The following is a 27898-nucleotide window of genomic DNA, read 5'->3' as shown; positions in this document are numbered from 1 at the left end:
AGAAGTAGTGGCAAGCACACACACATGTCCCCTTAAACTGCCACTCTGAGTGAACGCTACGCAGGTAACCCACAGCGATGATGTCACCCCTCGGATATTTGAGCACCCCGGCTTGCCCGGTAGGCGGCGGCATTGCAATGAGCGCACACTGGAGGATAGCAGGAGCAGGAGGAGGAGGTATCGCGAGAGCAGCGGCGTACCGCGCGACCGCAGCGCTGGATGGATGGCGCCGGTGGGGGCTGCGTGGAGCCGAGCTGAGCGGATACGCCCACGGCTCAGCCTCCTCTCCACCGTTAAATCACACGGTGGGACACGCGAGCGGACGGAGACTGTTGTCGACCGCATCCGGGGTGGGTGAGTAATAACAACAGATTGTGAATGTGCGCACTTGGCTCTATGGCTGATGCTGCAGAGGTGCACGAGGGTAATGGGGATTCAGTCAGTGTGTTGCCCATCATCGTCCTAAGTGCGTGCGAGTGTATTGCAGGGTTACTATTTTGTCTTGGTGTAAGCCCATTTCCCCTTAAACATGCATGAGCATCCTTTTCAAGTTCATCCTGTCACAGGTGTCCAGTCATGTTCCATGGTCTTGCTTTTGGTTGGAGGGACGCGAGGGGGGCTGGACTTGTTGATGGATGAACGACAAATCTTTTACCAGCAATGTGTGTGTTTGTGTGTGCGTGTGTGGTAGGCGGGGAAGGTGCAGGTTGCAGGGTCACTACTTTCTCGTGCGCATGCTCATTTCCACACCGGCATCCTTTCAAGTTCACCCTCACGTCCAGCAAGTCAGTCCGTCTCCTGCATCGCTAGATGTGACTGTGAGGTTGTGAGGAGTTGTGTTGGACTTGTTGATGGATGGGTAACAAACCGCAGCCTCTTACCGGGGCCCAATTCACGCTACACTGTCATACGCTGCCGGGTGGCTGCTTCATTGATTTAACGTTGCGGTTCTGAGATTGATGACTTTGGACGCCATTGCTGCTACGATGCTGCGTAGTAATAATAATAATAATAATAATAATAATAATAATGATGATAGTGTCATTTTTTTTTTAATTGGACAAATGTTCCAGTGTTTGTTGCTACTGTGGCTCATCCGGGGGGAAAGTGCCCAGTGGGAGGTGGGGAGGAAGTTTAATCCTAAAAATATTCCAGCTTTAGGAGCGATTCACTTGATTAGACTAACCGCGACTGCCGACAGTCTGAGTACGCGGCGAAAGGCCTTTGTAAGGAAAGTTTCAACAGCTTGCGTGAAGCCGATGACGGATGACAAAAAAGCATTTTAAAAGGCACCTGAGCTGTTTTATGAGCGTCTTCTTTTAACACCAACATAATGGCTGGGTGAATTTACTGTATGTTTTTACAGCCTGCCGAGATGTAATCAGCCTATTAAACGACTTCTCTGTGGTCACCGGGAACATTGTTTTGATGTAGTGCGGGTCGGCCGAGCCTACTCAAACAACCTTACTGTCACATGCCCTTTGGGGGGGGGGGGGGTCTTGGAAACCATCATTTTAACTGACTTTTACAAGACTTATCATTTTTTCCTCTGTGGTAAGGAAATATTCCCGCCGTGGCCTTGCGGTTTTATGTCGCTTACCTCATCTAATATTAAACACAATTAACAGACTTTTAGCGAAGGACGACGTGCCCTCGACTACACGATCGTCGTCTTTTACAAGCTGCCGTTGGAGTTTAAGTCCAAACAATATAGCGGGCGTTGTTTTGAGGCTTCAAGTTGATGAATGAAGTGCTGAAAATGTGTGTTTCAGCTCTTCCACATTCGAGAAGTTGTCAGGAAATGAATCCACCTTTGCATTGCGAGAGGTGAACTTTCCAACAATACCACCCGTGTCCTTTTAAAACATCAGAAAGAATCTGAGGCAGGATTTTGGCTATTTCAGCAGTACGTCGATTCTTACAATTGGCTAAAACAGAAAGTTGCGCAGGGGTAAAGTCTAACACTTCTTCCCACATGTTTAGTCGTGAGCTCGTATGTCCTTCAAAGTTTGGCCGCTTCTATGTATGGTCCAAGCATTGTGATGTTTGCAAAATTGGACTCCAAATTGTAAAGGATCTATTTGTCAAATCTAGACATTGCTTTCATATTTCAGTGTGTAAAATCAGTCACACGGATACAACTTGTCGTGCGTATCCCACCCTTTGTTGACATTTCAAACTGCAGCATTCCTGCCTCAATGGTGGACCCCCCCCCTAGTCTGCATGCACGGGATTACACTGACATTTTGGTTTAAGAGGGAGCAGATTAGACAATAGTAGAGGATGATGTAGGAGGGAGGGATAAGAAAAGCACGCTTCAACGTCTCCTTTGACCTTAACCATCCCCGGCCAATGCGCCTTCTCTCTCCACCTCACCAATCACGACGGGTTGCATCTAACACCCCGCTCATTCCTATTGTCCTGCTCTTCGATTTGTTTTCTGCGCGACCCCAACATCTTCACGTGACGTCCCGTTATGTAACGGCCCGCGTATTAAACGCATTCTCGCGCTGTTTTTCGATTTGTGATTGGACATGTGCCGCGATTTGCTTGTGTCGTGCGGTCACGCCGTCTATGCGGGAAAATGACCTTGAAGAAAATCCCAGACTCTGGCTGCACGTTCGTTCACACGCCTACACGCCGCACGTGGCTGTATAAGTTAATATAAAAGTGGGAGGGGAGGATGAACTTGAGGCTCTCTCCCTATTGTCGAATGGGGCTATTTGAAGTTACACATAACCCACTTACAAGAAAACCCACTGCGTGCACGTGAGGTCACGCATGTGAAGTTTTCTTTTCGGAAAAGAAAGATGAATGCGGGGAGTAGAGGTCACTGGAGAGAAAAGTGAACGAAGCAACAAGGAGAGCTTGTTGATGATCAGTTCAATTCAGGTTGATTTTCTTTTGTGTGTGTGTGCGCGTGTCAAAGAGCTTTTGTTCCTGGTGACACTGGTACACTGACACGCTGACCCAAACATTGAAAACAATGGCAGAAGTCAGATGTTACTGACAACGAACACGTCCATCCTTAGTGTTGTGTACTATTTATCGAACGTGATTAGGTAGTACAAGCGTAGCTTGTCATATCTGCAGCACGCGTACGTTTGCGACGCGGCGTTCGTGCTAGCGGCACTTGTGACGGTTTAGCAGAAACAGATGTCTTTTCTCAGCGCTTCCGGCCGTGCCCTCGCCGGCTCCCATCGATCGGCGAGTAATCATCGGCTGTTGTCCCGACAAAGCGCCTGGGATTGTTCTGACATCCCAAGGCGACGTCACGACTCTGCGCTGTGACTCACGCCGGCCGTGCTGATTGCTCTTCACCGGTGTGAACGTCATCGTGAGGGCCACCTGGCGTTTAATCACATACAGTTAAGAATATCACACGTTGTGCATCAGAAGAAGCAAATAACGACAGCTTGACAGCTTTTATCAATCAAAGTTCTGGATGATTCTGAAAAAGCGCAAGCTTGGCAAAAAAAAAAAGCCACGGACGTGGACTCTGCGTTTCCTGTCTAGCTTAATAGCAACAAAGGCCATCCCGAATGCCTCATTGGGTAAATTTGCCGCCGCTCCTCTGCTTTCCTAATGGCCGCCAGTGCAGGGTCAGGGAATTTGATTGACTAGTGCCTTGACTCGCTGTGGCTTCCAGGAACTCTCCACCATCAATACACATCATCATCATTCGCCGGCCCCATGTGTCTGTCTGTCTGTCTGTCTGTGTGTGTGTGTGACCGTATGTGTCTGAGTGTGTTTGTGTTAATATCACATGGTTCGGCTTTTCCTCCCGCGTGCCTGCTGCTTGGCCTATTTCCATGGTAACGAGCCAAATACTGGAATACATACACGCGCACGCACAGGCCATGGTTTATAACAGCACTTGTGTGTTGTGCGAGGCCGTAGGGTGGTAGCGTCAGAAAGAGGATGTGTGATCGCAGTTTCCACACCCACTCAGCGGGGACCCGCATGCTCACGCGCACACATGCACGCTTGCTAGCACACACACACACATAAGGGCCATAAATAACAGCACTTGAGTGATCTTGGTTGTGTGAGATTGTAGGGTGCAGTCAAAAAGAAGATGTGTGATTGCACTCTCTACACCTACTTGGCAACACACACACACACAAGCACGCACAAACAGTCAGTGTATGCTGAAACAGAAGTTAGTGATTCTGTTTGGGAGAGGGAAAATGGAAAAACAGCACAGCACTGGCTGCCAAATCCCTCCATAAATCCGTTTGGCAAGTTGGATTTTGTGTGTTTATGCACAGCTGCACTGAATGGGATTTTTTTTTCTAGATAGATAGATAGATATATCGAGCAAACTAATTAGTTATAGCTAGCTAGCGAGCTAACTAGTGATCTAGCTAAATAGCCCTCTGGCCTCTTTCAAAGAAAAGTAGGGTGCTGTGGCCGCACTGCAAGCTGGCAAAAAGATGGAAGGGAACTTTGCCAAAAGTGGCGAAAGGCACTGCGGCTCTGCTAGCTTGCTGCCCCGTGGCGTTATGCAATTGTGTGCACTTGTGTGCTTACTGTGCACACACACACGCACACGCACACACACACACACACTCGCTGGCAGAAGCTCCAGGTTTGTCATTAAATCGTGATTATGAATAGATTTTGATTTCGCTGTCCCATTACTGATGCAATTTTAGACCTCATAGGATTCCAAATTCGACCAAGAAAGCTGTTCTCTGTTTGTACTGTCAAATATGCATAGCGGAATGACGAATGAAAACTTCACTGGCTGCCAACGGTGTCTATTAAACAGATCAGTCCACTTCAGACCTCACCAACGGTAGAGCAACACAGCTATGGCAAGAAATTGTGATGTTATTGTTTTAATAAACAAACGATCTATCAATGCCGTATAATGGACACAATGTTTTAGTTGCTATTTTGAGTTGATAATGAGCAATAAGGCAGAGTCTACTTGCTGGACGCAGGCGATCGGATGGCTCGATGAGCTATTAAACTTAACTAACCATCCGTCAAGGTTACCCGCTTCCATTTGGGGCCTATTTGACCAAATTCCCTTGTAGGACTTAATCAAAGCACACGCTCTGGAATTCATCCAAAATGAACAAGTTCCTGTTTAAAGATTTTCCCGATAGAGGTGCGCATTAACAATAGTCACGTCACGGTGGCGAGTGCCAGTCGATTCCTCCATTCCACACCTTTCAAATCACCGACCTGCCTCTGGGAATTCCGATGTCTGTTGTCGTTTACCTGCAAAAAGCGTTTGACCCACCCATGCGGCCTGACAGCTGGGTTCTTTTTTGTGTCTAGCAGGGCAGGAAAGGACACGGGAGCGTCTGGCCGGCGCAAACAACATTCGTTTGACAGGAGCCGCCAGAGGACGACTTGCCAAAGGACAAGTGACAAACAGATGCCAACAGCAGCTCTGGCAGGGAGCAGGCGGATTCTGAAGAAGTAAAGCACGGCTGGAGAGGGGCCGGCTTGTATGGGGGCCAAATCCCCGTCCGAGACACACTGCTGCGCCTCCGTCCGCCGCCTCCGTCCTCTTTTCTCCCATTCGCCTTCTGTCACTCTCATGGGAGTGACATAGAAGCCTCCGAAGGAACGGGGGCGTCCACGTAGGGATGTCGTGGAAAAGGAACTACTTTGCGTCCGGCGGCGGAGCGGTCAGCGGGGTGCAGGGGCTGGCGACCCCAAGAACCATGACCTCTATCGCGCCCAGCAAAGGCCTGAGCAATGAGCCGGGACAGAACAGCTGCTTCCTGAACAGTGCCCTGCAGGTCAGTGACGCAGTGACTCGGAAACCATAAGCCCTCACCTACCACCCCTTGAAATGACCTTTCACCCTAACTAATCTCTAACCCGAAACTCAAAGCCCTATTTGAGTGTTTGTTTCCTAGAATCATGCGGCATTTCTTTCTTTACTTTGTGGCCTTTAACAAAATTGCTGGATGTTCACCAAAATGACAACATCTAGGTTACTTCATTGCAAGTGTGACAACTCCAACTAAGACACACACACATTGCAGTCAACTGATAATTAAACACGGCAGCCAGATAAGCTTCGTATTAATGAGTATTTGCATGTTCTGCTTTGCTTTTGGCACCATTCAAGTGACTGTGTGTTTGTTTGCCGAGATGCTAACTCAGCTCGTGCGTGCGCACAAACACACACACGTGGACCTCTCAAGACATCCCGCTGGCACGCGCACAAACACCTCCACGCTCCAGATGAGGAGATGATAAGCTAAAGCAGAAGCTTCGAAGAAGTTGGAGAGAGTGCAGAGGAGCTGTTGAAGGAGGAGGGAGAAAAAAAAAAAAGAGGGATGAGGAGGAAGAGTGTCGGTTGCCCATTCAGCTCACAGTCAGTCCAGCGTAACGACTTGATATCTCAGAGATGTTATGCGAATATGTTTTTCTAATCAATTAAAAATATTCACCAGCAAATTGGGTTTGTTTCGCCCTATTTGTTATCTGATCTCAGTCATTTTTATTTCTTTATTTATCGCCAGAAATTCCACTGATAATGGCCACCGCTTGTCGGAACAAATGATCCCCTCGAGTAGTTCCGCCTCTCTCTGGCTTCCTCGCTTGCTATTTTTTGACTACAGCAAAACGCACCTGGACAGGCAACGTGCTGGGGAAAAAAAAAGCATGTCGTGTTTCCACGGCAACTGTATGCCAGCATCAAGCCACGGCGGCAAAGGTTTTTAGATGTTTACATTTGATTACTGTTGAAAGAAGCGCATGTAATAGCTGCCCATCTTTGGCATTTCCCCGCTTTTTTTTTTAAAAAAGAGGACACAAGGAAAATCAAATGGGTTCGCACACCTCATGGTGAATCCTCAAAATGATCACATTTTGATGCCACAATAAAACTACTTTGGCTTTGTGATTGTTCTTTAGGTTTTGTGGCATCTCGACATCTTCCGCAGGAGCTTTCGCCAGCTGACCACGCACAAATGCATGGAGGATTCTTGCATTTTCTGTGCACTCAAGGTAAAAAAAAATAATGTTTTGTTGTTGCCCATAATGCATTTCAAACCACAGTGACAGTGGCTCACTCTGAGTGATGAGGATGGCCAGTAATGGCGGGCAATTAGTTTGCTTCTTCTGGTAAATTATGTCTTGGTTACTAGAACATGTTAATACCGTTTCATAGCTGGAAATGGTATTTGCTTGCTTTTCAATTTCAAAAGAAGTGTGAAATAACATAGAAGTCAAATATGTTCAAAACTTGACTATAGCTGCTCAATGATATAACAGAAGACATTTGTTGCTTCAGTGGTGACCAACATGTGGCCCGGGCGAAGGCGTAGTACCGTGACTAATGTGCTGTAGTGCGGCAGGCAGCAACACACTGTTGGGTCTCCACAGCACTCCACTGTAATTAATTGGCCTGACTGAAAGCGCTGAGCTAAGCAGAACCCACGCACGCACGCACGCACGCACACACTTTGCCTCTTACACCCAGACACAAATCAGTCCACGCGCATCCACTTTTGTGCGTATGTGATGAAAATGAACGATACATTTAATCCCTCCAGACCAAATTTATATTCACCTTTCGGGACGGACGATGGATTCGTATTTTCGCAAGCTATCGATGAAAAGTTGAAACGTGAAAGTCACGCGTGAGCTAGCCAAAAAGGCTACGTTAGCCTCCTGTGGCGTTTAGCCCACTGGAAATTGCTGCAACACTTCATCTCTTTCCACTAGAGAAGGAGAATGGGATGGGAGGAGGAGGAAGAGGAGGGGAGTGAAGGAGAAAGATGAATGAATGTGGGAGTTGTTGTAGATGGCTGCAAACTTTGCAATTGGACTGCCGCGTGTACACACACACACACACACACACACACACACACACACACACACATGCACGCTCACTCATTCCACCCCATCCCTTCCTTGTTCCCCTCCTCTTCAACCTCCCTCCATCTCCCTTTCTCTCTGTAGGGTATATTCCCCCTCCATTCTCCTTGGCGCATTGCTGCAGTCATAACACACACACACACACATACACACAGTATCAGCACGACTACATTACTTTTCCCAATGCCAGCTAAGCCCCTCAACTGCTTTATAATGTCGTCTTCCTGTGGTATGACTGCGGCCATCTTGTTCCGCTGCCTTCCAAATGTCTATTAAGGCAGCGCCACCTAGGAGATTTGAGCTAAAGCTAGCTATTAGTTACTAGCGGCGTGATTGTAGACAAAGTTGAGACTAAAAGTATTTTGACGAAAGCACAAAATAACTGGAATTCTTTTTAATTGTGGAAAAAACATGTCTGTGTTCAATTATTTTCCAGGCATCCATTTTAGATCTGGCGATGGAACTTCACTATATTTATGTTTGTAGCCACTGCCACGATTTGGGGTCAGATAAAGTCTGTTGTTTATTTTTGTGTGTCTGGCTTCTAAACATACTTTTTCGCCTTGCAACAGTTTGCTTTGCTTTTCTGTTTTGCCGCTACAAAGCACTCTGCGGTCTGTTTTTGTCGGAAGAATAAGCGTAAATGTTTTATTGATGGTGTCTGCTACCGAGGCCCGGCCGCCTCCGTCGTCTACACATTTGTTGCTCGGCACTCTGACGGGTTGTTTCTCCGCTTTGGTTCCTGAATCGTACTGGTCTGAGTTTTTACAAGAAATAAACACGCCACGGCCTAACCTTATCAATTTTGGCTCCACAATTTTTTAAATTACACTGTGATATATTTTTTGGACTCCATCTGCTTTCTGTTACACAGAGCATCTTTGCCCAGTTCCAGTTCAGCAGCGAACGGGTGTTGCCGTCCGACGCGCTTCGGAGCGCCCTGGCCAAGACCTTCCAGGATGAGCAGCGCTTCCAGCTGGGTATCATGGACGACGCCGCGGAGTGCTTTGTGAGTCACATAATAAGCTTGCGGCAAAGTTAAATTGAAGGAGACCCGATGATGCACTCAAAATTCTGCTGCGGCGAGAATTAAGCGGGACTTCATACACATTTTTTTTTTTTGTCTTGTTAGGAAAATCTTCTGATGCGGATTCACTTCCACATCAGCGCAGAAAGCCGAGAAGATATCTGCACGGCCAAACACTGCATCCCGCACCAGAAGTTTGCCATGACGCTGTTTGAGCAGGCGCGTGGATGCGCATACAGACACGCTACGCTCACTTCTTAATACGTACGTACATTAACTGACCCTGTTTGAACCCGCAGTGCGTGTGTACCAGTTGTGGCGCCACGTCGGACCCGCTACCCTTCATTCAGATGGTTCATTACATATCTACCACGTCCCTATGGTAAGAACGCACACACACACGCACGCACGCACAAATAAGCACAATGCGTGTGTTGCCGTAGTAACCAAGCGGTGAAGATGCTGGAGTGTCGGGAGAAAGCCACACCGGACATGTTTGGAGAACTTCTTCGCAACGCCAGCAACATGGGAGATCTGCGCAACTGCCCTGTGAGAGCGCCTCGCCACACACACACACACACACACATTCACCAGCAGTTACACACCATTTTAACGCAATTAATTGAGTTTGCAGAAAAGTCATCCATTTGATCTACATGCGTTTAATAATAAAGATGATGAAATAACGTGTGCATTATATAATGTAATCTCAGATGGAGTTGTTTTTTGTGTTTGCGTTGCTTACATAACCAAGCGCTCATTTGCAATGTTCGACACATTTTCGTCACCGTAAGCATTTTTTCCGGACCTGTCCTCATCGACCCGCCGGTGTGCTGTAAAACGAGGCTCTAGATACAGTATGTATAGCGTGTGTTTGTGTTTGGAGACAATTTGGAAGGAGAACATTCAAGTGTTGTTGTCCAACTTAGCAGATAATTTTGGAATAGATTGCTAGAGGGACTCCATGAGGATGCCGTGTGTTGTGCTGCCACATTGGGGAAGCGAATGGATCCAGCTTGGCTTCAAGCGACGGCAGCCCTTCGCTGCCAAAAAGTCTCCCCCACAAAGAGGCTTCTCTGTGGGCTTTTTTACAAAGCTCTGGAACCCCCTGGACTATCCCCCCCCCCCCCCCCTCCCATCTATCCTGCCTTCATCTTGAGCTTCTGCAACAACTTTCCAAAAATGCTGGGAAAAATAATGCACACTTTTGATTGACACTTCTAATGATAAGTTTAAGGGATTCATGTTAGAAGACACAAACTGCAACCTTAAGATATCACTGAGGGAACGCTTGTTTCGAGCACCTTGACAGCGAGAATGTTTGTTTTTGTCCACTTTAGGACATATCACTGATGGAGTGCTTGTTTTGCCCGACTGAAGAATCCAGTGAGGCTCGTTTTGCCCCGCTCAAGTCATCACAGGGGTGCTGCTTGTTTGCCTTGCCTTAAGACTTATGACTCAGGGAGCACTTGTTTTCTTCACCTTAAGACATCAGTAAGGATGTCATGAGGCAACGTTGTCTGACCAAACTTAACACACCAATGAGGGAGCGCTTGTTTTGCCCATCTGAAGACATAGCTGAGTCGTTATTCTACCCAATGAAGTCATCACTGAAGAAGAGTTTTTTTTTTTTTATAGTTTAGGACATATCCCTTAAGGAGCGCTTGTTTTGCATAATTTAAGACATATCGCTGACAGAGTGCTTGTTCTGCCCACCTGAATACATCACAAGGCTTGTTATGCTTACACTAAGATATTTCACTGAGGGCATGACAGTTTGGCCCACTCAGGGAGGGAGTGATTGTTATGCCCACCTTATGATATCACTAAAGTAGCGTTTGTTTTGCCGACCTGAAGACTTTGCGGCAGCTTAAATAATGAGCTTAGGTCATGATTTAGGGAAATGCTTGCTTGGCTCAGCCTGAAACTATAGCTAAGTACTAATTAATGAAGTGTCCTATGCATTATTAAAAAAAAAAAAAAAAAAATTCAAAGTGTGGCTGCATAGGTTTTCTGCAACCAACTGTATTAGTTTGATATAAATTTGAATATTTGGCATGCTCTATAGATTGGCTGCATTGAAGATAATAAATCATCATTAGTGCTCCTTCGTTTCCTGATCGATTAAATGTGGATTATCTCCTTGCTGTGGTGTCTAATGAGTTGCGAGGAGTTTCCATGATCAGTATTCTGCAGACCAACACTTTCATTTGACCGCCAGTATAATTATATAACATGCTGGAAAGGTCCTCTTGCGAATGGAGAGGCAGACCCTGGCAAAGAATCAGCCAAGCAAGCTCGCCACCGCCAACCACGCCACACGAGCCCCACAAGTCCTCAAAGAGAGTCCACTGTGTACTGCATATGTGTGTGTGGGAGGCTTGTTTTGGCAAAGCCCAACGGTCGCCGGGGTGTTCTCAGGCTGCTTCCGAGGTGGCTATGCCAACGCTCTGTGTGTATGTTTGCCTGGGTGTGTGTGTGTGTGTGTGTGTGTGCGTGCGTGTTTATTTGTGTGCTCTAACTCTGTGGTAGGTCATGACTCAAAAGGAAGCATCCAGTACATGCAGTCCCGAACCTGGCAACGAGCTCCAGGGACAAATATGTCCCTATGACGTCCGCGCCCTTTCATTATTATTAACATGGCCGCTATCCGCACACATCACATGACATGTGCAAAACGACATCCAGGAAGCGAAAAGACTCCTCTAATATTTTTACCCTTTTCTCACTGACTGTTTGATCTCCCAGAGTAACTGCGGGGAGGTGTTACGCATCCGCCGCGTGCTGATGAACTCGCCAGAGATCGTCTCCATCGGACTGGTGTGGGACTCGGACCACTCTGACCTGGCTGAGGACGTCATACACAGCCTGGGCACCTGCCTGCGCCTGGGAGACGTAAGTGAGGTTCTTCCACTCCGGTCCAGTAGGTGGCAGTAATGTGCAGTACAAAGCAAGGGGCTGACAGTGTCACACTGCTTTTTCATCGAACTGCTGGTTCACTGCCGCAACTTGGCTTCTGTGCAAACAGATATCACTGAAGGGAAGGGCTTGTTGTGTCCACTTTGGCCTACCTGAAGATATCACTTTGGTGAACTAGCCAAGATTTTTTTCCTGCAACCTAAGACGTACTCCTGAGGGAGTGCTTGTTGTAGCTCGACCAGATTTGGTTTTCCTGACATACGCTCCACTCATGCTATCTCAATATGAAAAAGTTCTTCTGACCTCCGGAGGACCTGTCGGCAGAGGCGGCGCTTCCCTAACCTTGAAATTGAGGACAGGGAGGCGGTTAGTGGCCTGAGCTGATAAAACCCTGGTGGACAGTGTGGCATGGGGGGGGGGGGGCTGTGGTTGTCATGCCAACAGGGCATCTTTTTTTTTCCACCCGCTGTCCAGTGGGCTTTTGACACATTTTGGGAGCTTGTGTTTTTAAAAACTTGTCCAATGAGGCCAGTGAATGAATTCACCTCATATATACCCCGAGGTAGGGCTTTGTTTTTAAAAAGACCTTTAGACATAGAATGATTGTTTAAAACAAATCACATAATTGTGATAGACATAACCTTTGGCTCTACTGAGGAAGTGATTGTTATGGCCACCCTCAGACATATTACTGAAGAAATGGCACAATCGTGATTCAGGGACTTCCTCAGGCGGCAATCACACAACACGCACACGTGTGCACGTGTTGCAAAGCAGTGTCATGACCGAGCAATGTCGTTGCATTTCAATGGCGCTGTAACATCTCAGGAACACTCATTCTGAAGTGATTCCCATGAATAATGCATGAGTCAGCATTATAGCGTGTCAAATTCTTCTACTGCCCCCCCCCCCCAACACTGTTGCCAACTCCTCCTTCCATCATGTCGGCTTTTCTTCGCCTGCTGTCTGTCATTCCTCAATGACTCCCGAGATGAAGCTCGTCTTCGCAGACCCGATGCCTTTTGTGCTTTTATATCACAAGTAGTGGCTCCATTTTCCCCGCAGCGCTGCCTCCACTTCCTGTCACCGTTTCTTACGTCTTTTCTCCGTCGCTGAGACGATTAGCCCATTTGCGATAAATAGAGGAGAATTTGGATAATGGTGTGCATCGTGCCTCTTGAATGAGACAATGTGGCGCTTAACACGCTATTTGACTGAATCGCATGGGGTTTTCAGACAAAAGGAAGCGGTAGAATTTGGCTCATTTGGCATATTCATGAAATATAGCATTTGAATCAGGACACCTGGGGAATTACTATAACAGCTTCTACTCTTCTGGAAAGACAACAGAATTTTGCAGCAGCACATTTTTTAGGTTGAAGGTCACTGATGTGTGTGTGTGTGTGTGTGTGTGTGTGTGTGTGTGTGTGTGTGTGTGTGTGTGTGTGTGTGTGTGTGTGTGTGTGTGTGTGTGTGTGTGTGTGTGTTTTTCTACATCAACCCTAACTGAGAATGCTACTAAATTATGAGACTCCTTACCATTGAGATGGTTTACATATTTTGATTTTATACTCATAAAATAATAAAACACAGCAACAATGACAACATTAACAGCTTATGATTGGCCCATGTACTGTATTGATTACAACTAAAAACATTCATCAATCAATCCAGCCATTCATTTTCTCAACTGCATACGTTTGTAAATATAACTGTAACAGAAAATATGTCTATAGTTATTTACAAATAGATTATTATTCCTTTTAGAGAAATAAAAAAACCAAATATAACAAACAATTGGAAAGACTGCGCAAGATTACTGCATACGGCATTGTGGTGCAAAGAAAAGGAGAGGAAAAAAAATTGCTGCTGGCATTCACGTGAACTCATCTGTCTCACGCTGCACACCTCTCCCTCTCTTCCCCGCATCCCTCCCTCTGCCTCCCTCCCTCCCTCCCTCGCTGTAGTTGTTCTACCGTGTGACAGAGGAGCGAGCTCGCCAGGCAGAGCTCTACTTGGTGGGCATGGTGTGCTACTACGGCAAGCACTACTCCACCTTCTTCTTCCAGACCAAGATTCGCAAATGGATGTACTTCGATGATGCCCACGTCAAAGAGGTGACTCCGGCTGTGCGTGCACGCGTATGCGTGTTGTTGTCCACGCATGATTGCGTGTTAAGGTCGTTTCGATGTGAGTGGTATGAAGGAATGTGCCAGTGAGTGTAAGTGAAGCTATACGTCCTTGCTCACATGATAGCAACACTGCAGATGTCTCTGACCTTCCGCTTCAGGCGATAAATTCAACACGGTCTCTCTTAATATGGATTCATTTACTCGCTTTACATATGTGTGTCTATGGGCGGGTGGCGGTGGGGGGTGTTCCTATGTATCTTCAGATTGGCCCTAAGTGGAAGGACGTGGTGTCCCGCTGTATCAAAGGCCATTATCAGCCCCTGCTTCTGCTCTACGCCGACCCCCGTGGGACACCGGTGATACTGCAAGAGAGCGCAAGCCCCTACGCCGGCACCGACCCGCCGCTGGAGTTCCAGCACGGCAGCAAGGCCGGCTACGACAGCGAAGACTCGGGTACATGCGCTGCCACACATCGCATTACAGGGAAAAGCAAATAAACTAGAGTTACGGACTCACCCCGCACTAAACATGTTTCATTCAAACTACAAACCTACCACAGACTAACTATCATGATATATATATATATATATATATATATATATATATATATATATATATATATATATATATATATATATATATATATATATATATATATATATATATATATATTCAAACACCTTAGAAATCACTGCTACTACGCAAATGCAGCAAAGACTCTCCATAACTTTGGCTCCTCGAGACGTAAAGGTCTTAAACAGTCAAGACAACCTACTTCTTTGACAATTACTCCATCAAGCCAAGGCTTTGGCGCCATCTTGTGGCATTTAGGACATTACAGGAAGATCCCATTACAGGACTGGTGACCCACCCATTCATGGTGTAGCGCTTATTTGGATAATAAACAGCTTGTCATTATGTATCATTTCCTACGTCTTCTTCAAATGGTCTAACTGTAGGTATGATAGAAAAGTGAATAAAGATGTGCTTGATCTCAAACATTTGCCCACCCCTGGATTACACATGTGCATTGATCATCCGGAGGTCGACCTTCAACCTCCTAATCCCCTCGGGATCATTTCTCCTAAACATATTGGAGTCGGGGATTAAGCGCCAAAGGTCTGTCTTTAGGTCGAGAGCCCTCCATTTCTAGCGACACCCGCACGGACTCATCGACGGACAGCTCAAGCCACCGCGCCTACCGCAGCCGGCCGCTGCACCAGTCCACGGGCAGCCACCTGTCCAGCGACTCTCAGACCACCGTGGTCCCAAATTACAATCTCGGAACACCGTCACACACTGCCCACACAGGAGGTAACGTTTCATTATTTGCTGACTTTTAGCAGAACGATGGCGTGTTGCTTACTCCAACCCAATCGCGAAGCCATGCGAATCTTAACATCTTCGATCATTTTGATCTATGAAAGATTAGACGACTACATTTCAGATCCTTCCTCCCCTTTCCTGACATAACTCTGCCTCCCCCCCAGAGTTAGCAGTGGAGGGCCCTCCCCGGCCTCCCTCACCCCCCCTGCAAGAGTACAAGGAGACGGCCGTCTTCCTGCTCTCGTCACGGCGGCCGCTCACTTCCTCTTCGTCCTCCTCTCGGCCCCTGTCCTCCTCTTCCTCTTCGGGGGTGGGGGGCTGCGAGAGTGGGGTCGGGGGGCCTCATTGGGAGAATGAGAGCACCAGCAGCGAAAGCAAGTCCAGGTACAAGTCCTGGAAAGCAACGCTTGAAATAAAGTACCATGTATTTTAAATAAGACTTCTATTTGTGGTTCAGTTCCTCTGGTGGCTGCTACCGCCCCACCTGGAGGCCCCGAAGAGAAGCGCTGAACATCGACAGCATCTTCTCGGGCCGCGGCCAACGAATCTGCTCTCAGGGCTACCACACCCTGCCGGGACCCTCTCACCCACCGCCGCACCAGCCGGCCATACCCTGCCTGCGGCCCACCACGCCTACACCGCGGAGCTCACAAGCTCCGGAGGGCAGGGAGGCTGCAGTCCTGGAGGCCAGATCCAGGCTGGTTGGGCAGCCCAGATCTACGATGGGCCCCCCAGCTCCTCCGCCTCTGAGGGGGGTGGAGCACCAACCTCGCTTGATACAGAGGATGGAGAGCGGCTACGAAAGCAGCGAGAGAAACAGCAGCAGCCCTGACAGGTAGCAAAGTACTCGCCTAACGCAGCCGTCTAAACAACTCAATTATCAGCTTTTTAATTTTCTACTCCTCAGGGAGGTGGGGCAACAAAAACGGGCGCTAATGTCCGGACCATCATGGCGCTCAGTGCCCAAGTCAAAGAGCACCGGCGCTATCCTGCAGGGGTCACCTTCACCAGGCTGGTGTAGGACCGCCAACCCTGGTAACGCTCATACTCGTCTCACGTTTAGTTAAACTAACTCAAAATGAACATTTTTAAGCCTAACCGACACTATAGCCCTCTCTGAAATCCTCAAGCCCAAAGAGAAGGAAGAGCATTTTGCATTCACGTTTTAACCAACCAGGTCCCCAAGTCATAAAATGTACAACTTATTGTAAGTCTTCCCAACCCAATTGCCCAAAGATTCTCATCAAGTGACTTCATTTGTGGGTCTCAGGACGCAGCGAGCTGGATGAGCTCCAGGAGGAGGTGGCCAGGAGAGCCCGCCAGCAGGAGCAACAGAAGCGCAAGGAGGCAGAGCAAGAGGCGGCCATGGGCTTCAACCCCAAACCTAGCAAATTCATGGACCTGGATCAGCTCCAGCACCAGGGTAAGACTAACTCCACGTCTGTGGGGTAGCAGTAGGACCTCTAATCGGATAATTCAGCCTGATGAATTGTTGCTCGTGTGATGTCACTGCGAGGTCACTGACATATGTAAATGTCTCTGTCTGAGCTCCGCAGGCTCTCGGGTCCCCATTCCCATCTGCTCGTCCGTCTCTCCCATTTGGTAACCACCCCACGCTTAGCTTTTTGTTACCGTGACACACATCTGCCGATCGAGATTAAGATTCGCAGGGAGATAACAGCATTAGCTTGGTATAAACTGCAGTTACTCCTTGAAGTGGTTGCGTTTGGAGATGTTTCCATGCAGGAAAAAAAGACTTCGGTCGCTTGTTTGTTTTCCACACTCTGGGCTCTGCCTCGGCTTTTAGAAGCAAGCAGCTGGCCGCAGTGAACATTCTCGGTAGAGCAAGGCGGAAGATGCCAGCAGGAACGAGCCAGCAAAATGCAACCCACTGTCTGCCAATCTAATGAAAGCTGTGCTTGCCATTGGCCCAGCAGTATGTGGGGCAAGATGGTGGCTGGCTCAGTGTGAGACAGAGCCGCCCCAAAACGAGCAGATTTAATCACATATGAAATGTGCTGGAAAAATAGGTCTTGATCCTTGAGGTATTTTGGCAAAAGTGTGCCACGTGTTTTTAAGGCACTTGGTAACTGTTTTAAGTGGAAAAGAAAAAAGTCCCTCCAAAGCTTCAAACAAACTCAACTTGGTCTCTGTAGTTGATGAATTTGCATATACTTTAATTGCCACAGACATGAAATATTCTGGAACACGATATAATTCCTTGAGTACTCCCTTTAAAATGCAGAATGCCTGAATAATAAATTGCACGCAGCACTCTGGCATTACATTTGCAAGAGTTCATTAAAAGGATGTGAGACGGCATGAATTAATGAAGCAAAAATAATCATGAAGAAACTTGACTAGACTCGGAGTGGCGAGGAAATGCATGCTCTCCAGCCTGGTATCCATTTTTGGAGGACATTATGGATTTGTGTGTGATCGGAAATGGGCGACAGTGCTCTACCACCCTCTAATGACACTTATTGGGTTTGCGGCACTCTCGCCAAATGACGAGTTTGTTCACGCGTTTGTAGCCCACGGCAGAGAATTTTAAAAATGCAGCCCTCAAAGAAATATAAATACATATTATTGTGTGTGTTTGTGGCGCACGGCAATTTCACATTTTTTCGTGGTCTGCACATGGACATCAAAAGTAGTTGTGTTTTTGAGGCTCACAGCATCGAGATTACAAAATGTCATGCCCATAGAAGTACGAAAAGGATGTGTATGAATTAGGGATGGGAATCGATACGATACACATCTCGATACACTGCAAACGATTCGATGCCTTCAGAATTCATGGAATTGCCAATGATAAGATGTGATACGGTTCTGGTTCGATACGGTATGATTTAATTTTAAAACAATGCGATCCATTGCGATACGATACATTGCATATTACAGGTCGTATCGATTTTCCGATGCAAATCGATGAATCTTCCCAACCGTAGTATGAATGTGTCTTTGTGGCTTACACAGCAAAGGAGTGGCAAAATATGGTCCCCACAGGACATTTGTGTATGTTTGAGGCCTGCACAAGTAGTCATCGCTGAGATGATTGTGCGTGTGTGTATGTGCCTTCTCTGAACTGCAGGTGTGAAGGTCCCTCCCCGGCTCAGCACTAAGTAAATCTGTACGTGGGATTATTAGATTTATGTCCTGTCTGTCCTCCTGTGTGTGCGCGCGTGTTGATGAAACTAAAACACACACACACACACACCTCTGAGAGTACAAGTAACCTTGATGAAGTACGAGGACGACAAGCGAGTGGACAGATGGCTCCACTATCAGCGCGCTTACATAAGCCTTTGCTCCGCCGCGCAGCATCCGTATCGATGCGTTCAAGGCCCCTCGTTCAAAACAGTCTCTTGTCCCTTGACCTTGACTAACCGCAGGCTACGCGATGATGCGTCACTACTTGTCGGGCGCTTGATTAGGTACAACTGCATCACCCCGCCTTCTGCATCTAACATCATAACCACTCTACCTGCTTCTTTCTCCTCTTTTGTCATCCTCTTCTTCTCTTTTTTCCTCATCACTCTGTCCTCCTACGTTCAGCTGTGCTCAGACCCCCGCATGAGGCCAGCGCTCCGAGCGGCTCGACCATAGCCGCGTGCATGAGGAGCGCTGGCGGCCCGCTCAAAGGCAGGCGGGAACAGGAAGCGCAAGAGCGGGAGTCAGGAAGCGCCCCCTGCCCGCAGGGGCCTCGCAGGTATACACGCCGCCACTGTGACCCACAAAGACCCACCTGCCTCCCACTGCAACCCTGCCGGACTCCTCGTCTTTGTGTCAGTGTGTGTGACCTGTTGTGTATCTTGGTTGGGCTAAGAAAGAGAGTTGTGTATGTTTTTTTTTTTTTCCTGCTTTCCCTTTTTGTAGCACTCTGTCCTGTCCTGTCATGTCGCGCCGTGCCATGGCGGTTGCACTTGTTTCGTGTCGTGTTGTACGTTATGCTGCTGTGCTTGAGGGTTACAGCGTTTTAGCCTGCGGAGACCTAGAAGGGGTCAAATTTAGATATGAGCTGGCTGGAACTGCAGCTTTTTTTTTTTTTTAAATAACTTCTTTTTTATTTCTATTTATTTTCCTCAGTAAAAATAATTAACATAACGTTGATTTTTCTGATTAATCTGAATTTTTTAAAATACTTTTTGAATGACTTCTTTTATTTCTATTTATTGCCCTCAGTAAAAATAATTAACAAAGCATTGATTTTTCTGATTAATCTGAAAAATGTCATTTACGTTTGAACTGAAAAAAATTCAAAGCTTTTGCAGATGGGCAGGAATTGATGGTTCTACTGCCTCAAAAGTGTAGCCCTAGTTTCCTCTTCTATTAAAAGCCCCCCATTTACTGTTCAAGCCAAACTGCTTACAGAAAGGAAGAGGGGGGGGGGGGGAAATGCTCAGTGCTCTCTGCCTTGCTCTCCTTTTTCTTTTTTTAATTTGACATCACACCTCTTTTCTATTGATCAACACTAGCGTCTGATTTATAGCCACTGCTGCAAAGCCTTCTGGGTAATTACTAAGGCTGAAAAGAGTTGATAGGGGTGCTGGCATGTGTGTGCACGTGCAGACACATACACAAGAGCAAAAATTGATGCACGAGCTGTTCGCACGCACGCACGCACACATACACAGATAAAGCGCAAATAGGATCCACTAATGTTGCACATACATCATTTGCTTGCATGTAAATCAATGAAATGATACGTTGGCCTGCTGAGAGCGAATGACTTTACGCGGCGTTGACGTACGACGCCGACGCCCTGCTCTAAAATGGCTGTTTGGAAAGTCTGATTACAGCGCATGATATGCTGGCATCAGGATGTGTGTGAGTGTGGGTTGGTGTTGTTACTGCAGCTTACTCAGTAGTTGTGACCATCTCCATGTATATTCCTATCTCTGTGTTATACTGCTCCCTGGTGGTAAAGGCACACACACACACACACACACACAAAAGTAGCCACGCAATTAATTAATCAACCGTTTAATCATTCTGTTAACTTTCTTATTATTGTATGTTATTTTTATAATTGAGACACGTTTGTATTATGAGAGGGTCCTTGGAAAAAAAAACAATCCTGGACCGAAAAAGATTGAGAACCCTAGCCATACATCACCAGGCTGCCTGCGTGTTGCCGGCTTGTTGTGACCTTTCCACAAACCAGCCGACAGCCAAACAACTCTTTGTGTCCCCCTCCCTGCAGTGAACAGCCAGGCCCGGTCCAAGTACTGCTGACACCCAATCAGAAGGAGGAAGAGGACCATGACCAGGAAGAGGAGGCAGCTCTGAGCCAAGACCCACCTCCTCTGCCTCCACCTCCACCCTATCGCCATCCAGTGACTCCTCCCCATCCAACGCTTACCCTCAGCATCACTCACCCGTGCGCCCCCTCCAGTGACGTCAGTGGGGGGGTGAGGCTGTGTGAGTTTCTCCAAGCCGGGGGGGTGAGCGTCAGACCCTTGGGGAGGCACTTGGCTATTTCCCTGCCGTCGCTTCCACTATGCTTTTGGGAGGCGCCCGTTACTCTCCCTCCGCCGCCCCCCGTCACCAAACCTATCGCGCCTCTCTGGCAGCCCCCCCAGCCCAGTTCCACCTCAGCCCCTCAGCATTGGCCGCCCTCCGACGGAGCCACTCGCCATTGGTCCTCCTGGAGTCTAGATCGCCCCGACGCCATGGTGACACCCTACGACACCCCACCGGACCGCTACGCCGCCATCCCTTTGCAAGCGCCCAGGCCCGGTTGGCAGCCCGCTCGGGGGAACTACGGCTCCCAGCGTGCCTCGGGGCAACACGGCTGCGACCGTGAGGAGCCGGAACTAACAGAGCTCACGGAGCTCGACACCCTTTACCAGGCCAGTCTGCAGGCTGGGAGGACAGGTACAGACCTTGGCCAATTAGGGTAAGGTTTAAAAACCTTACTGACACCCCTAATATGGTTGTTCTTCCGGTGCAGGCTGCAGCCCATCAGAGCGACTCATCTCCAGGGTTGGAGGGCCAACTCGTTCTAGAACCCCCAACGCAGACGTGGAAAGGAGCGTGTTTGGGCCAGACGGCGCCAGCACCCCCACCTACCTTACCAAGGTGATCCTTTCCCCATGCCCTCACCGACCTTGTCACGATTTTCATCTAGGTGTCTGACATGTCCTCTTCCTCTCTCCGTGCAGCCAATGATGTTGCAGGGACTGCGTTTGGGGGCGGGGCCAAAGGAGGAGGGGGACAATCCGAGGAGAATGGGACGCAGCCTGAGCGGCACGGTAGCGGTGACCCCACGACACGCACGTCTGACCGCCACCCGCAGCTTTGTGAGTACCGCGCTCGATCGCCCCCTCGCGGCTCAGCATGACGACACACTGCTACGCACCGGGTTCCTTCGTCTCGTGTCTTCTCCTTCTTCCTCTTCTTCTGTCTGTCTCGTCTCCAAGGCAAAGCAGGCTGATGTCAGTGCCTCCTCCCATTGCTTGCTTCCTCTGTCCTGAGTCCCTGTTGCTATTCCACCGCCATCACCTCCTCCATCCTCTTCATCACCAAAACCCTGTCATCACCACCTCCCTTCTTTGCCTCACAGGTAAACATCACACTGTGTTGCTGCTTTCTAATACTGAAGAATGTAGATTCCATGATCTATTTTTCTAATACTTGTAACTTTGTAGTGTCTATATTTGGAACGTTTGTGATTTCAGGAGTTGTCGGGCAGCGCCGGGAGTTTCTGGCTGTGTCTGACAGGGGTCAAACTGTCCTTCAACCAGGGTCATGCTCAGCCTCACTGAACCCTAACAGCCCGCTTTGACGGACGGGTGTGGATCGGATGGAAGATGCTTCTCCCCCGGAATGCCGCTAACACGCAAACACCCACCCACGCACGCGCACACCCACCTGCAACGCAACGTAGAGACCCCTTGCTTTGCCCCCCCCCCCCCGGGCCACACCTTCGTCCCTTGCCCCACTACTCTGTCTATGCAGTCACTCTTGACCCTAACAACCTCAAACTTCTCCTGATGTTGCTCCCCTCACGACACTTTTCTGGGGCAGATGTGGGGACGCTCCGAGTAGCCACGCCTCTTCCTCTTTCTCCACGGGCATTTCCCGGCGGACGCACACACGTAGCAGCGGAACTGTATATCTGATAGACAGCCACAATGTCTCTTTTTGTTATGTTTTTTTTGCCCGAGGCCGTGTACTGAACATGTATGAACTCTATGTTAACAAATAAGACCTTGTGGAATGTTAAAAGAATATTCAACATAGAAGTGGGGGTGCACTTCACAAGTGTCGAAGCAGGACATTGTTTGCCCCGCCGCCCTCCTCCTCTTTCTGACTTTTCCCCCAAGCTCACCTACCTGAATGACAGCTCTCCCGTTTCTACCGGGAGATTGAACAAGAAAAGCGCCTCTTCTGTTAAATCTTATCATTTCTGACACCTTTTCGACTTTTTGCTCTATTTTCTTCCAAATAGGACGGGTTCACATAAGGGTTATGTCAGACTAATGTTCGACTTTGGGTTAAGGTTGCATAAAAACAGTCTGTGGATATAATTAGTCTTCACACCCTTCTTTAAATGCCATTTTTTCATGATATGAAAAATAGATGAAGATAATTTAAGATTTACAGGAGTTTTAATGTAATTGGTTAATCAGTGGTGTGCAGACTTTTTATTTCCACTCTATGTTTGTCAGTCTAGTCTGGGTGAACCTTAACCGTAGTAGCGAGGCGTGACCAAGTGAGAATGTAGCATGGGCTGTCTTAACGGAACCGAGCTTTGACTCTAGTGCACTTTGCGAAGCGGATGCGGTGGTAGAAGAAGTGCACTTTTTTCAGGAAGGCTGCTTGAATGAAAAGGGATGCTTGTTTCACTTTTAAATGGTCCTCAGGTTAAAAAAAAAAAATCCGTGATAAACTTTATTATACTGAATAGGCTAAGATATACACGTTGCTTTATACGCTGTATTAAGAGGTCTATTTTCAGCCGGTGACGCGCTGAGATGTCAAGCAGTTGTACAGTCACGCCCCCCCTTTACTAAGCTCATTATTATGCTTTATGCTGTTAAAACAAAAAAAAAAAAAAAGTGAACATAGATCGTCGTAACTAAACCAAAGGTTGGCATTATTTACCAGAGATGTTTTCATTTCTCTATGTTATTTTGAGGTTGCGGGAGAATGTAGCCCAATTGTAGCGCTTCAGTCCGCTATGCAAGTCGAGCCTCCTCAGGAGGACCACCGCAACAAAACGCCCACCACCCACCACAAGATTTCATGTTTAATGCTGCTGGTGAACTTTGTTGTTCTGCATCTATTTACGCTATAGTTTCAACCAATGGAATGCAAAAACAAAATCGCTAAAAGAGGGAGATAAGAGAGAAAGAGAGGGAATGAATGTAAACTAAAGGATCAGAGTGCACGAGGAGGCAAAAGAAGCCGATGTTTGTATGTGTGTGTGTGTGTTTGTGTGTGTATGTGTGTCAAATTAAGGGGGGGTAGTAGGGTGGTCAAAGGGGTTAAAAAAGGAACCTGTATTTTTGCAATAAAGTTATTACTAATGCACTCCCACAGGGGGTATAACCACCATAACAAGGCCTCCATTGCTGTGTTTGCCTTACAAAATACAAAATCTCTCCAAATGCACCTCCAACAAAAATATGTTATCATCATCACAATTATGTATTCGAACATCAACTTTAAATGAAAAATGCCTTGTACTACAACAGTGAGCACTAGGTGGCAGAGGTGACCTCTTTTTTGTATTACGTACCCAGCCGAGCATCAGCTTGCAAAGTAAAAGCAAAACTATTTAACCTCATACAGAACATACATACAAAATGTTATCTATAAATGAGCTAAACAAAAACTTTGGTTTTCATTTTTGCTGTTAAATTAGGCATTAACAAATTAGTTAATACAAGTTTTGTTAGTCATTACAGCAAGTAAATAACCCCATTATTACTACTATTATTTTTATTCCAAGCGTACTGTATATGTATGTCTATGATGTCTGCAGTCTTTTTTTTTTTTTGCTTGTTTCACTCCCGTTTCACTTTTCACCCCCAGCATGACCTCTGCAGACTGCGGCAGCGATGATGTCACTTTTCCAAGCCTATCAAGAGCAATTAGACGGCCGCACAAGGACTCTGGCGCGCACACACCCGCGCTATAATTAAGAAGTAGTCTTACATAAACAGAGTAATACAATATCTTAAAACCCATTTGGAAGGAGCCTTTGGCTTATTGCATTTGTCAGCGCTCCCGAACTGATTGGCTCGTTGCTCTCTTGGCCAAGTTTTCAGTGCTGAATCTGAGGAAGTTTTGATATATAATATAAAAATATTAGTGGTAATAGGGGGCTTTTGGAGCACTAATATTGCAATATTAATGGGGCTTTTTGGAACCAACCCTGAAGCTGCTTGGTGTCAAATAACACTCTTGACAACGACTGAACTTTAGATTGATGGATGGATGGATGGATGGATGAGTGGAAGGGGGTTCATTTAAAAAATGCATATTGATTAGATGAGGTGCATCTAATGTAGCAAAGCTGTTAAGGAGGAAAAAAGGTTTTATTTTAGGTTCATGCACTTGCAGCCGCTGCAGAGCAGGAATGCAGATTTACAAGCTTGCACAGGCATGCAGATGTGGAACCAAAGAGCAAGTGTTATGGTCAAACCCCTGGTGTGCACAACGCTCCCCTCCCTCCCCCATCCCGTGCGTGACCTCCCCGCTACACCCCATCTTAACGGTGGTAGCCGCAGCATCCCTGCTGGGTCGGGCCTGTTTATCTCTTCCGCAGCAGCCGTGATTAATGATGCCCCAAACACATCCTCTCTTCTCTCTGGAGTTGCGCAGCTGAGTAAACAAGGACCCTCCGCTACCGTGGACGCTGTCCCGGCCCCACCGAGACCCTCCCCTCCCTCGTGGCCCCGAACCTGGCGACAGGTAGCGACTGATCCTGTGCTGAGCTTTGCCGTGTGATACGCCATGAGGATAAAAAAAAGAAAAAAATAGGAGCACAAGGAAAATGAATAAGAAATTCAAAAGTTTGGCCCAAGTGTCTCTGACATTCCAAACTGGATTACACACCTGTATACACTGCAGGCCAACTGGCAGGAGGAGGCATGCACGCAGTGTCATAAAATATTTTTTCAAATTTATGCTTCCTGATTCAAAGTGAAGGACGCAAATGAGATATGTGGATACGACGATCCCCAACATTCATTATAAAACACATACTTTGATATACTTTAAATTCAATCCGAGCAGCCACAAAATAAAAGTAAAATCATGGAAAAGATCACACAGCATAAAAACTAATGAGGAAAGACATTTTTATAGGATCTTTTTATTATAAGGATCTGATAGTCAGGCTTGGACTCACTATTGGGAAACACAAGCAATTTGTGCAAAATCTCATTGCTGAAATACGGTTGTCTTATCCAATTTCGAAACATTAACAATATCGTTTTTTATTTGACACTTTTTAGTTGATAATAAATATTCATATTAAAAACCTTTGTAGTACACAAATGTAAAACATGAGTGCACAAAAGGACGTGTGGACTTTTACTATCCATTGTATTGACATCTTTTTTGTTCTTACATATTACTTCATTGACGTCATTATTTTCATGCCTGTATAACCATTTCAAGTTTCACATTGATTGTGTTCAAAATGTCCCATTGTGTACAACAAATTTGTGCTGAGTAGCCTCAAGTCTCCATCAACGTCCAGCTGAGCTCACCGTTTGTACAACAGTGCCAAAAGTTTGCATCTGCCGTGTCAAATGTTACACATGCCTCCGACGGCAACATTTTAGTGCCGCGCCGACCTTTGGGACCATTTGGTGAGGCCGTTTTGTCTAATTGCTTTCAAAGTGAGCAGCATCACACTCAATAAAGACTTGTATTTCTTCACAGATACGGGGAACTCAACTTTAACACTTTTTAAAGATAGCGCCCACTCTGATGCGGAGTTCTGAGACCGCTGCTATCGTCTGGACGGTCGGTGTGGGGTCGCCGGGCCCGTCTGTCCCCACGTCTCGGCATCTGTCTCTGGGGGCCGGGCGGCGGGGAGGTGTGGGTTGAAGGATGGGGAGTGGAGCGCATGTGCCGACATTAAGTGGTGACACGGTGAGAGCGCCGCGCCGCCACCGTCGCTGGACATGATTGACGCTGATGTTTTCCTCATAGTAGCTTGAGGTTTGGTGTATGTTGAAGTCGAGTAGAGCGGAGGTTCTGCTGCGGTGGGAGCCGTGAGTCAGAAGCAGCTGCTGCGAGCTTTCACATGAATGTGCGTCGAATTCAAGATCTTGTTTCAGCTCCGCATGCGATGTAAATGATGTGTGCTTTTTGCGTATGCGCATTGTTTCACGGGCGTTCGTGAATGTTTGAGGCCAGATGATCACGTCCTGTCAGTCTGCAGCCTCCCGCAAAAAATCCGAAGCACCCCCCCCCCCCCCCAACTCTCCCGGGGGACGCCGTTGGAAACGCGCACTGACGCTCTTCCTCTCCTGCGCGTTCTTGCCTTGGTGAGACACAAATTCCCACTTCCTGTCAAACTTCCAGTGCTGCTTTTTCCTGTCAAAATTCCACAGCCATTAAACTTTCCTGGCAAGCATTCAGAAAACAGTTTGGGATGGGGGAAGGAAGGCGGTGAGGGGGGATGGTGGAGGTCTTGGGTTCCACCCTTCGACCTCCTCGTCTTCTCTCCTCTGGAGATCTCACATCCTGCTGGCCACCTTCAATAAAGATCTGACTTCATTCTTGTTTTCGCTGCTGATCAGGTTTCTTCAAAAAAGTGTTTTTCAGAGTGTGTCCAGACGAGACGTCCGCCCCCTCCAACCGTACTATAACCCCCCCCCAGTCCCTCAACAACACAACTGTCCCGCTTTTCCTTTTGCCCGTGTCTCGTCCAAGATAAAGCACGGCAGGGATTAGTCTGAGGCAAATATGGAACTGGAGACTGTGATTTTGTCACGCTCTGCAACCATTTATATGCAAGACAAACAACACGGTCTCCCCGTGCGAGGCCGGGAGGAGGTGGCGGAAGACGAGGTAGTGGTGCTGGTGTTGGAGCTACCGTGCAGGAGCAAGTCCTCCTTTCTGATCTTCATGTCACAGTGGAATTAGTTTCCGCTTTCTACCGTTAAAAAGCCTTCATGTTGTCTCCACTTTCCACACATAAGGGTGAGGTCTTCGTTTTGGTAGACTCTGTGTCTAGTTTTAGGTCTAGGCTTAAGATGTCATCCTGGGTCTTGATTTAGGTTCCGGGCTCAGGTGGCTGATGAATGTTTTGAATAGAACCTTTCAATGTTCACATGTTGGGTCTTGCTTAGGATGCCCTGTTAACATTGAAGTTGAGGTCGAGGCCTATACGGCATTGGTTTTGGTATATTGAAGCATCTCAACTCCCCACTGAGGTTTGCGGCCCAAACCAGCTGCTCACACTTGTAAAATTCATGTGTGCACGTGTGGGTGTGAGTATATGTAGCCCTCGACCCGAACTGGTCCAAATGAGAACAATCTGTTCGGGCTGGACGCCGGAGCGGGAGCGTGGGAGGCCGCCATAGTTTCAGCGCTCGTCAAAGGAGAGCAGGACTGACAGCAGGAGGACCAGCCAGGTCCAGACACCTGCGGCGGTAGCTCTCTTTGA

At 47.5% G+C, this 27898-nt stretch overlaps 1 protein-coding gene across 1 annotated transcript; it reads left to right on the top strand.

The window, feature by feature from the left end:
* The first annotated feature begins 297 nt into the window (after positions 1-297).
* On the top strand, positions 298-24128 carry usp54b (ubiquitin specific peptidase 54b). Its single transcript, XM_085903038.1, has 20 exons — positions 298-354; positions 5296-5762; positions 6889-6981; positions 8729-8863; positions 8987-9100; positions 9181-9263; positions 9325-9430; positions 11630-11776; positions 13768-13917; positions 14196-14385; positions 15064-15246; positions 15423-15642; positions 15716-16093; positions 16166-16293; positions 16529-16681; positions 18817-18970; positions 20465-21138; positions 21215-21342; positions 21426-21563; positions 21942-24128. The coding sequence occupies exons 2-20, from the start codon at positions 5607-5609 to the stop codon at positions 22026-22028; spliced, it is 3417 nt and encodes a 1138-aa protein (XP_085759164.1). The 5' UTR covers positions 298-354; positions 5296-5606; the 3' UTR covers positions 22029-24128.
* Positions 24129-27898: the final 3770 nt, after the last annotated feature.

This window comes from Syngnathus leptorhynchus, chromosome 22, assembly GCF_054491065.1.
Source record: "Syngnathus leptorhynchus isolate UIUO chromosome 22, UIUO_Slep, whole genome shotgun sequence".
NCBI classification, from domain to species: domain Eukaryota; kingdom Metazoa; phylum Chordata; class Actinopteri; order Syngnathiformes; family Syngnathidae; genus Syngnathus; species Syngnathus leptorhynchus.
This window is presented reverse-complemented; position numbering and strand designations above follow the sequence as displayed.

Excerpts from the sequence above, each read along its gene's own strand:
- usp54b (XM_085903038.1), top strand. The coding sequence starts at position 5,607 with ATGTCGTGGAAAAGGAACTACTTTGCGTCCGGCGGCGGAGCGGTCAGC. Across the intron at positions 9,264-9,324 it reads ATATCTACCACGTCCCTATG|TAACCAAGCGGTGAAGATGC; the intron begins GTAAGAACGCAC and ends GTGTTGCCGTAG. Across the intron at positions 16,682-18,816 it reads GGATCAGCTCCAGCACCAGG|CTGTGCTCAGACCCCCGCAT; the intron begins GTAAGACTAACT and ends TCCTACGTTCAG.